The sequence below is a fragment of the Camelus ferus genome, chromosome 14, assembly GCF_009834535.1.
Source record: "Camelus ferus isolate YT-003-E chromosome 14, BCGSAC_Cfer_1.0, whole genome shotgun sequence".
NCBI lineage: Eukaryota > Metazoa > Chordata > Mammalia > Artiodactyla > Camelidae > Camelus > Camelus ferus.
This window is the reverse complement of record NC_045709.1, coordinates 55,888,005-55,900,397: the sequence shown is the minus strand read 5'-3', so window position 1 is coordinate 55,900,397 and position 12,393 is coordinate 55,888,005. Positions and strand designations below refer to the sequence as shown.

The following is a 12,393-nucleotide window of genomic DNA, read 5'->3' as shown; positions in this document are numbered from 1 at the left end:
ACTATCAAGAAAGTTAAATTAGAATCCACAAAATGGGAGAAGATATTTGCAAATGTTGTATCTGACAGAGGACTCATATGTAGAATATACAATGAATTCAGCAATAAAAAGAAAAATAACCCAAGGAAAACTAGCCAAAATATTTGAATATAAATTCATCCAAAGGAGATACATAAATGGCCAATAAGCATGTGAAAGTTGCTCATAATGATTTGTTAGAGAAATGCCTATAAAACCATGAGCTACCACTTCATATACTCTAAGATCATTATACTAAAACAAGAACAGATAGTAACAAGTGTTGTCAAGAATATGGAGAAATTGGCAACCTTATATATTGCTGAAAGAGATAGAAAATGGAGCAAGCATTCTGGAAAAGAGCTTGGCAGTTCCTCCAAAATTTAAAGATGGAGTTAGCACATGATTAAACAATTTTACTCCTATGTATATGTCTAACAGAATTAAAAATGTATGTTCGCACAAAAATGCACACCTAAATGTTCATAGCAGTTTTATTTATAACCAAAAAGTGGAAAAAATCCAAACACTCATCTACTGATGATGTATAAAGAAAATGTGGTACACTCTAAGAGTGGAATAGTATTTAACCATAAAAGGAATGAAGTACTGATACATGCTAGGAAATGGATTAACCTTGAAAACATTATGCTGTGTGAGAGAAGCCATACATGAAAAGCTGCAAATTATGTGATTCTGTTTATATGAAATGTCCAAAACTGGCAATTCCATAGGGACAGAAAGTAGATTAATTGTTGCAAAGAGCCAGGGAGATGGGGCAATGACAAGAGACTGCTATTGGGTACAGGGATTCTTTTTAGGATGATAAAAGTGTTTTGGAGTTTTATAGTGGTGGTGGCTACTGGACTCTGTGAATACATCCAAAAGTATTCAATTTTACATTTAAATACTTAATTTTATCTCAACTGAAGACTAAACAGACAAAACCAAAAACAACTCCTACCATATATTTAACATACAACATGGTGAATGGCATATAGAAAATCCCTAATAAACAGTAGCTATATTACCCAGAAGATAAAAATCCTTTTTTCTAAAATGACTTAATTGCAAATAAATAAATAAATAAATAAATAAAATGACTTAATTGCAAACAGTGTATTGTAGTAATGTCTTAATCAGTGTTATGCAATATAAAATGTGGAGAGAAAGAAGACCTGATATCTGGAATTATGTGTTTCAAAGACATAAATGCTAAAATAAAACAGCATATTGAGAGAACTGTGCTCTTAATTAGTTTAATTCTCTAGACAGATGCATGAATCCCTTGATGTCACGAACTTAATGTGAACACAACTTTATATGCTATATTATCCAGCAGAAGTGGAATTCTCTCTTTATTGATAGCTTTGAAACATTCTTGACCACATATTCATCTTTAGCAACCTAAAGAACTCATGTGACTTTCTCATATTATCATGTAAGGATTTTTTTTTTCAAACAAATCAAGGTAGGGGAAAGACATATAGGTCAGGGAAAACACATTTAATTTTTATTTTATATCTTAAAATTTTAGCTAGCTCCTTGTCACTTGAGTGTATAATACTGGGATACATAGTCAATTTTGTAATCTCACTGCATATCACAGGGTAGGTACTGATTAACTACAGCAAATAAAATGAGACATTTTAGTTTCAAACTAGTGCAGATGGCTATCAGTTTACACTCAGACTCTATATTGGTGATTACACCAAAGGGAGAGTCATGATTTGTGTTTAAAAAATTAACATGAAGACTAAAATTGATTTGAGAAACAGTCAGTTTTGACTTCCTGAGTGAGACAAAAATTCATGGCATTGCCTTGAGGGAAGATCTTGGAGGGAAATCTGATTTGTGCTCTTTTTCCTATGCCATATTGTTCTCTTCAAAAGGACTGCTGCATCTTCCATACTGCCAGGCAGTGAAACAGCAGTGCCCAGGCAGAGCTTGCCATCATTCGTTGGATAACATCAGAATGTCATCAGAGCCCAGCTTGCACAAGAAACTGCTAATAGCCAAAGCAAACAGACTTGCTGGTTCAAAACAACCCCTTCCCATCCAGGCTCCCAGCCCTATAGTTAAGGCATCACTGATAATGAAGAAAGGCTCAAGGATATGTGCAAATGAAGGTAAGTAGAGGTATCCTTGAAATCTACATGTTAGGAATAAATGAAAACAGGTTGTATGAAGTCAGCTTGCAAGGGCAGGACCTCATGCCCTGGTGCAATTTCCCCACCCAATCCTAAATGTTTTGGGAGGACACAAAGAATGGCATAACCTTTATAACATTAGCCAAAGTATCTGATATGCCCCATGAGCGCACAAAACACATGTATTTCAGTGGTTACAACTCCTGTTAAACAGGATTAAAAGAGAAGGAGAAAGAAGAAATGGAAAGAGACAGGGAAGAGGAAGAAGAAGAGAAAAAAAGAAAATGAAGAGAAACAGGAGGGAGAGAAGGAGGGAAAGGATGACTAATAGGAGAAAGAGAAAAGTAAGGGGAGAGAGCTAAAAGAAGAGGTAGAGGAAGATGATTACTTCTAACAAATAAAAAAGAATTAATTGAAGAGACAGATAGGATTTGGAAATAGGCATAATAAGTAAACTCTCAGAGATAAGGAGGGATATTAATACCATTAAGAAAAAGAAAGCAATTATAATGAATTACCAAGTAGGAAAACTGAGAATGTAAAAAATAAATTCATTAAGATTCAGACACTAATACATGGGATAAATATCATGATGCACACAGGTCAAGAATAATTTGGAGGGCTGGATAATGAAATTATCCATCAAAAAGGGACCAAGGGAAACTATAGAATTAAAATTTAAAAGATGTGAAGGATTAAATAAGAAATATCAACATCTGTGTCATAGAGGTCCCTAGGAAGAAAGGAGAAGGTAAATCACAGACTGATACATTATATTGAAAGAACAGCATCTTAGGCCAAGAATATTTATTGCATTTGGATATGATAAGTAATGCTGAACTTCCTAAGATTCAATTAATCATAAGAAATGTGATTGATCATAAAGGAAACACTCTGCCTTATCAGAGAACACACATGTTTTGTGTTGCTGTCAATCTGGCTTCAACTAGTTGGATCCGGAATTGGATCCAAGTCAAAGGCAGTTTTCTATGTACTGGGCTTTGCTGGCAATCTATGAGGCACACTGAGATGAGAACTGACCCCAGAATTGATGCCCTGTGCCATGATTTTCCCTACTAACTCAATCAGGTCTGATCTTGGGGAGGACTGTGGTGGAGAATTATCAAAAAACTGGCAGCAAGCAATAGCCCCTAGGAAGTAAATCACAGAGGAAGTCATTGCCATGAGAAATGGAGGAGAGGTGATCAACTTGATAATGGAATTGAAGCAGAACAAAAACCACAAAAAAGGAGAGGCTTAGGCTTGAAAACAGGGGACTACTAGAGTTGGTCCTGGGTGAACATGACTTGTGAGAAATGCTGTATTACATATCAGATATCTTTGATACTTGGCTTATTTAATTTTCTAGGCAGCCTTCTTTCCCCAGTGGATCCTTTAACAGATAAAACAAACTAAAAGACAGTATCTAAGATTACCACCCAGATTAGCACTGGTGCCTAAAAGGTCAGCAGTCTATGTGGTAGGATTTGAGGCAAACCGTTACCTTGTACACTTTAAATGTCTAAAATTATACCACTTATGGTGTGTTTTTGGTAAAGATTTTTCACGTATGTTCTCTTGATATGCCAATATCATAACTAACTGAATTTCAGCATACTTTAGTAGAAAGTAATTGAATTGTCTAAAAAAGGAAGAAAGACATTAAATTGAAAAAATTCCAATCCAGAGTGTTTATTCTCTATATTTGTCCCAAATAGGAACATAGGTAGGTAGCTAACTAGCTAACAGAAACAATGCATAGAGATCTTAAAGGGATACCTCCTAAGCTGCTCTCCCTTCTGAGCGAGACAGACCACATACTGTCTATGGAGTGTGTATCTCTCTAAATAAACTTGCTTTCACTGTACTATGCCTCACTCTTGAAATTTTTCCTGTGCAACACAACAGCCTATTCTCTGGTAACAAATCAATGGATTTGCAATTAAACCTCAATATCTCTCTAAGTGTACTTCTAAATACAGGAAAGGTAGTCGACTATCTGACTTACTTCAGGTCTTCAAAAAAAAAGTAATTTGCATTTCCTTATAATCCATATGATAAAAAAATGCCAATTCAGGAACTTTTTAAATTAAATTCCTTTTTCAAATATTTGTGTAGGACTTTACAATTTACAAGTGATTTCATATTCATTGTCATCATCTGATTTTTACCTAATCAACATCCTTGAATTGGTGGCAAATCAGGAAACTGAAGCTCATAGTTTTAGTGCCAAATCATGCCAATATCAAATGGTAGATTCGAAACTCACACCCAGATCTTCTGAATCCAAATAGAGTTCTTCCCATTTCTAGGTCACTCCATAATAAAGATCATTTGAATCCTATCATGTTGACCCCTGGTGCCAGTTGATGTGTCACTTTTTTTCTAAACCTGTGTTGCCCTCTCCCCATGGACTTTTCAAGATGGAATCAATTAAGTACAAAGCTATAGCTAGACTTGTCTATTTGGTAATGTGGGTGTGAGCCACCTTAATTTTTTCCTCAATTCACATTAACTTTTCCTTCTCTAGGCTGCATTACTCTGGCCTCTCCATGATAGTTCTGATTTTTTTTTTTCCTTCACATTGAATTTTACATGTTGTATGAATGTCAGATTGTAAATCTTTGAGAACGGCTTGAGGTCTACTCATTTTGGTATCTGTAACATCACTATCAACAATTTAATTCACATTGATTAACACAGAAAAATATCAAGAACTTAAAAAAATGTGTTCCAAAGAAGCCCACAATTTACCTAAAGTTAATGGTAATTAATGGAAGGGATGATATATTTTAGTATACATTTCCATTATCGATAAAAAAATTTGTTCTAAAAGTAATATCAATAAAGTAAGAGATCTTACCTAGACCATGTCTATGTGTTGACATTGGTGGTAAGACAGTCCAAGTCTTGGTTTTGGGGTTGTAACATTCAACAGTGTTCAATGTCTTTAAGCCATCTCGACCTCCAATTACAAAGAGTTTGTCATCAATGACAGCCACACCAAACTGCAATCTCCTGCCATTCATTATCCCTGCTTGGATCCACAAATTTGTTCTGAGGTCATATTTCTCTATGGTTGTAGCCCCTGATAAAACATAAAATCAAATAGTCACTATTTACTACTAATCCAACAATCTGCCCAAGGCACTGTATAAATTAAGACATGAAAATATTCTTGTCACATTCATTTTTCTTAAAGAAAAAAATGGCGGAGAAACAAAAGGAGTAGTAATTTAAGTATTTTATTTTCTCTTCTTGGCAGACACTAACGATTAGACACAAATGTTCAGCTTGTTTGAATTACATAATGGTCTCATGACAAACTATTGAGTCAATAGACTCAGTTTGGGGCATGACACAGTTCTGTGAGTAGATTTTACAACTTCCTTCTATCACTGTTTGTCATAACAAAGTGTAACATAATCCTAGCCTGGAAAGAAATTAGTTAAAGCCCTTTGAAAAACTAAGTTGGGTATGTTATCTGTATAACTTCTGAAAGTGAAAAGAAGTTAATTTAATAAATTCTTTATCAAGTTCCTCTTTAAATTTGCCTTATGCTTTAAACAACAGAAGGTTTTAAAAGTCAACTTTAAGATATGTAAACAAATGCCAGGTATAGACATAAAATGATCTCTATCCTTATCAATTATGTTATAATCTCTAAATAAAATAGCTTATCATTCCTAAAAGCTTCTTATATATAAATTTGAGAAATGCAATAAATCTAATAAAATAGAAATTGAAAGAATAAGTTTAATTGCTGATGGGGTGTGTTTTAATGGATTCAGTTAAACATTCCACAGTGAAAACACCTACCTTGAACAAATGTTTATATGATAAATATACACTGACAAACACTGATTTTGTTCAGTGTTTAATCTTAACGTTTAGACTCACATTCACCAATGTTTCATCTTCACTGATTAAATATCTCTACAAAGAGAGTCAACATTCTTGTGTACTTTTACTTATGCATTAAAGATCCTTTTACTTGTAATGTATTACAAGGTTGCAAACTAGGGAAAACATTCCTCAGGGGACTCATTTACTCTTTAGAACATAACCAGCAATGAACTAAACAAATGTAAACAACTTGGCAGGAAAAGTTTTACTAATTGAAGTAAAAATGATAGAATTTATACTCAATTTTTATTCAGAAGTAAAGCAGTAATAATATAAATATTGAGTTGGATGAATTAAGTCTGCTTTTGATGTTATTAAATACATGAGCTAATTTTCATACAACTAAATATAAAGTACTATAAGACTACTATTATTTTTAGAATAAAAATAAACTGTAATATTCATAAAAGTCATTTGATATTGTTTAGTTATATGAAATATTATTTAAACAAATGTGCTTCTTTTATGCTTAACTGTATTTATAATGTTTTATATTGAATATTTTATTCAAATATGTACAAATTGAAATTCCAAGGTGAACTAAATTGTTAAATCACTTCACGGTGATCTGAATTTTCAAAGCTTGATAACATTGAGATTTCATGGATGCCTAACTAAAAATTAAGAATTGTATGCAAATGCCCCTCTCTTAAGACTAAGTCTTGACAAATCATTGCAGAAGAAATAGTGTAACCTAATCCCAATTAACCAAATTCTATGAAACCCATATTTTGCAAGTATGGATATACAAGAAAGTATTTGAACAACTATTTTCCTTAATCTCTAAAACTTTGGTCAAAATTTTTGCAGGGAATTTAAGATACGGTCAGCCGTCTAAGAGAAAATCATTGAGAATATGTGAAGTTAATGGCTTCTGAGCAACCAAAGATATCATTCAAAGCAGAAAGTGAGGACTTGATTTAAGTTTCAAAGTCTCATTCAAGCAAGCTAGCTATGTCTTAAATCTCAACATATGGCAGGATTTTTTTTTTTATTTTTACAGTATTTTTCCTCTAACTGCAGTCTTCACAGGTGACTGATACATTTTATCCTAAAGTGGCTACATCAGAAATAGGAGTGTATTTTTATATTTTTTTTATTTTAGAGGTTATGTTAATTTACTTGGCTGCTGTGAAAAGTTATCTCAAATTTAGCAGCTTAAAAAAACACATTTATTATCCTACAGTTCTGAAGGTCAGAAGATCAAAATAGGTCTTATTGTGCTAAAATCAGGGTGTTGGTAAGGCTTTCTTCAGTTTAGGGGGCTCCAAGGGAGAAGTGGTTTTGTTGGCCACTTGCATTCTTTATAGTCCTTTCTTCCATCTTCAAAGCCAGCAACATTGTATCTCTCTGACATTGAGTCTTGTGATTACATTGGGCTCACCCCGATATAATCTGAGTTAATGTAGAATAATCTGATTTAATGTAGAATAATATGATTAAGATCAGCTAATTAGCAGCCTTAATTGCCTTCACAATGACCCCTCCCCTCATTTGGTATGTAAACTAACATATTCATTGATCATTGGTATTAGGATGTAGACATTTTTTGGAGGGCATTCTTCTGCCTACCCCAAAAGCCAAGCTCTATTTTCACTCCACTCTTTAATTTTGCTTAGTTACAAGTTGAGTAATACAAAACAAAGATTTCTTGATTTGTAGAGCTTACTTATAGTAGTCAATAAATTGGTCATTTTCCTATTTAGTCAGCATATAATATAAATATTTTATCTAGTTTTTAATGATCATGAAGTTAAAAATATACCTCATCTTTTTCCAATGAAAGTTATTAATAAGAATATTCCTTAAGAAATTTTCTCACCAGTATACTTCGCTAGTTTTCTATATAACTGGTCAATTCTGTTATATTTTATAAGTTTATCAATTTACGTACATAGTTATATGTATATAACTCTACTGACTACTAAGGGCAAAATAGTGCTATTATTAGACTAAATTTTGAAGAATTTAACTTATAATTTTAACCCAAATCCATCTTCAGAAGAGACACCAGGAATAGTTAACAACCAACATGGCCGCTAAGTTTTGTGTCTTTCTAGTGACGGTGAGGCTACGAAAGGAAACTTCACAGACAGGTGATGCACTTTTCACCAGAAAGAGCCTTCCCTCGCTCTTCAGTACAGAACAGAGCTTCTAGGAGCTGAAAGTGGTCTGTCTGCAGACTCACTGGGAAAGATGTAACAACCAGAATTTAATTTAACATGGGACTTCTTTCTTGATTCTAAAGATGGTTAAAGAAACAGATACTGAAACTTTATTTAGTGAATCTTCCCCTGAGACCCTTGGGGAAGTATGGTTCTCCCCTTAAATATCTCTTAGCAGCCCAGTAAGTCGACACCTATTCCAGAAGACAATTTTTTGTGTCTGAAAAACAAACTGAGCTTAGGCTGACATGATGTTATTTTGAGTTGTTTCTATCGCTCGGTGCAAACTGATGACCTTGAACTGGAAAGTGCCAATGATACACTTCAAGTTCAAAGAAAATGTACTGAAGTGGAACCAAAGTGACTGAATGGAGTTACTGAGGCAGACATCAAGAAGGGCAGTCCTCAAAAGGGCAGAGATGAAAGAATAAGCCTTCTTTTGTTATATTGCTTTTCTTCAGAATAAGTCATACGGTATTTTAAAGTTATTTCCCCCACCTAGTTGCAAATGCTTAGTTTCCTCTGATACAGAATTGTGAGTGAATCATTTTCTTGAAGCCGTATGATGATGACTATTGAGTTAAATGCTTCGGAAATTATCCAGTTATAGAATGGCAACATGAAAAGCTGTTCTTTAAAAGTTCTTGAGAATGCAGTCAGTCCAGTTCAAGCCCAGGAAGTAAAAATCAGGTCAAGATGGTTAATTCCACCTACCTATTTCAGTTTCCATTTTCACTTTTCAACAATGCTAACAATGATGCAAAATGAGAAGAGACAAATTCAGAATAAAATGATCTGCCCAAGTCTTTTCAATAGAAAGAAAAATATATATCTGTTTCTCCCTACAATTAGATAACTTTAAAATTTTGTATATATGAAAATCCAAGGTACCCATTAAATATTCAAATACGATAATATATCCTCCATCATAAAATTATTCAATAAAAAAAACTCAAGGAAATTAAGTTTTTATTTCATAGTTAAGAATTAATGCTTTTTCTCCTTTTATGTCTTTTTTTTTTTTTCCCCACCAAGACTCTTATTATTTTTGGCTATGTTAAGAAAATTTGCTCTGAGTTCACATAAAAGATATCAGGCTTTCTGATCAGACGTCTGGTTGTTAATGAAAATCAGAAACTGACCTGTGGCCGCAACAAGGCCGTCAACAAGGAGGCAATGCAAATATGTAGAATAAAGGATGGTTTTAACTCGTTCTCCTGTCCATTCAGTCAATCAACTTCTAAGGGAAGAGTCGTCACTACTGTGGTCTTGACGTGCCATCAGTATACCTGCTCTGTCTCTAACTAGGCTCCATTTAGTGTTCACAGCTATCATGCATAAGATGATCAACAGAACAATGTAATAACACAATTTTCCTCTTATTTTCTCTCTTTTACTTCCAAAATATATCAATTTGAAAGATTCTCAGCTTTTATCTCTGTGCTTACTCTTTTTTAGGAACTAAATGGTCTCATAAATGGCTTATTCTGAGCCAAAAGGCCCTCTGCTTGCCCAGTAGTACAATGTGGCTTCCTTATGTCAAGGACAGAAAAGGCCTCTCAAAATCTTGATTCCTATCAACCAAAGCAAAGGAGGGCTGCATCTTCATAAGCCTCTGCCTGTCAGTCTCATATCCTAACAACCTGGCCTTTAATCTCTGCAGGATGATTCTGTAAAGTCTCCTCAAATACAGACAGTCCTTGCTTTGCTTGGTTCTGATATGAATGAATTTCAGTTACCATGGTTGAGTTAAATAAAACCAGTCCGCACCTCCAGATTTTAATTATCACAAGTTATCAACTGTGAATAATTGTGTAAAGTACAAACTTTGCTCCTAGCTCTTTAGTCCGTAAATCACTACTTAGATAACAGATGTGCGTCATGATCAGTAACCAATTACCTCACTTCTATCAAAGTCTGCAGGTGATTGGTCATTGCACTTCTGTTACTGAGTTCATGCACAGCACCAAGTGCTAATTTTTTTGTCTCCTATAATAAACCCACTGCTGTTCTATAAAAGAAGGAAGAAAGAAAAAGAAAAAAAGAAAGGATAACTCAAGAGAGAATTTGCCAACAAAGATGTAAGTGGAGCATATAAAGAAAAAAGTGAACACTGGAAGGGAAATTACAATAGAATCACATCCTTCCATACCCAGTTGGTTGAAGACTGTTCCTAGAGCTTTACCGGCACATCTGGGCTTCCTGTGTAAGGGCCATGCAGTCTGAGCTTGCTCTCAGTACCTCAGTGCTCTTACACAGATAAGCAGGTAGACCAGGAGGCTGCTTGTGGTGGGACATTGTAAACACACACAGAAACTGCCCACTCCAACTACCAATAAATTAGAGTTGGGTCAAGGGAATGTGATATGTGGCACCACAAGTTTCCTAGAAATATGATACAGAGGTTTATTTTCTTCTATAACAGAGTTTGGAAACCTTTCTTCCATGAGGGGCCAGATGATAAACAGCATAGTCTTTATGGGTCATCTTATGGGTCTCTGTTGCAATGATATAGGCATTACACAGTGAAAGCAGCCATAAACAAGAAGTAAACAAATGAGTGAGTCTCAATTAAACTTTCTGGACATTGAAATCTGAATTTCACAAAATACAAATATTCACTAAATTCACCTTGAAATATTATTCTTTGGTTATTTTCAATGATTCTAATGTAAAAATCAAAGCCATACAAAACAATTGGTGGGTTAGTTTTGGTCTAGTATCCACAGTTTGCTAGCTCTTGCTCTTAAAATACCAATAAAATATAAATACTCAGAGATGGTGCCAAATAAATTTTTATTGATCATAATAAATCAAAGAAGTCTTTCTTTTCAAAAGAAAAATTTGGTTGAACTTCCAGATAGCAGTTCATATATCAGATTTAAGTTTTCAGGGTAGCCTTCCTCAGACAACCCTCACAGAACAGCAGCACTGTTCCCTCATTCTGTGCTCCCCACTCCCCTTTCTTTACTTTATATTTCTCTGTAACTAGTCATCACATAAGCTTAACTAATTTGTATGTTTGTTTTTGGCCTCCTGAATATAATTTAAACAGCAGGTCAGGAACTTCTGCTGTTTGGTTTACTAGCATCGAGAAAAGTGACTGGAAATTAGTAGATACTCAATGAATATTTATAGCAGAATTAAATAATCCACAAAGGGTGAACTGATAAGCTGGAACCTAAGAAATGCTGAGGAACTGGCAGTAGAAGGGATAGAATTGTAACTCAATTTCATAATTAATTCTTTCCAATTATTGTGACACATTTAAAAAAAATCTATTTTTCCTAATTTGGGGGAAAAACAATATTAAAGAATTATCAGAAAGTCACCTTTTCTACTCAACATGTGAGCACCTACAAAAAATGATTTTTATAGAATTATTATGAGACTTCCAAGTATATGAAATTGTTATTATTCATGCCTGTGCTTCAAAGGTGGGCATTGACAGTGATCACCCTTACAGATTCCTGTAAAGAAGCCACTTAAAAGGAAATTGTAATTATATATAACAAAAATGCCTCCAGCTAGAATCTTATGACAATACACCAAGCAAAGATTAAGTGAACATAATTTATTGCATGATTGCTATAAAACATACTTATTTTATTATAGTAAAGAATAATCACTGTTATAAAATCCTATCTGATAAAGATTAAGTTGATACTGACCTTGCAATTTTGATACATATAAAATTTAGGAAACAATGGCTAAGATACAGATTTAAAAAATATCTACGTACAAATCAGATGTGCAGAAGGACACCTATATATTTCTATAAGTGCACTCTTGTCGTTCATAAACTTCCTTTCAAAAGGAATTTTGTCTACAAGTCAAAAGCTTACTAAGGAGACTCTTCTTGGTTAGGTTTGTTCCATGAGCTGTAAAGGCGTCAATCCTAAAGACTAGTGGTTTAAGTGTGATTGAAAAAGTGCCAACAATGAAGGAGGAGGGTATAGCTTGGTGGCAGAGTGCATCCCTAGCATGTACAAGGTCCTGGGTTCACCCCCCAGTACTGCCATCAAAAATAAATAAATAAAAACCTAACTAATACCCTCCCCCCCAAAAAAACTGTCAGCAATTAATAGTATAAAGCATTTCAAGTAATTACTTCTACTGTCATTTATTAAATCAGCATTCAGCTCAGTTTTTTA

General features: G+C 34.1%; 1 protein-coding gene across 2 annotated transcripts in view; it reads right to left on the bottom strand.

Annotated features, from left to right (window-relative positions):
• KLHL1 (kelch like family member 1) overlaps nt 1-12,393 on the bottom strand; it is a 328,278-nt gene that overhangs the window by 57,503 nt on the left and 258,382 nt on the right. Inside the window, exon 7 of one of the 2 annotated variants that reach the window (XM_032496889.1) lies at nt 5,032-5,256. The exons of the other annotated variant lie outside the window; for it this stretch is intronic. Within the exon in view, the coding sequence (XP_032352780.1) occupies nt 5,032-5,256 (225 nt within the window). The remainder of the gene's footprint in view (nt 1-5,031; nt 5,257-12,393) is intronic. 2 annotated transcript variants of the gene reach the window in all.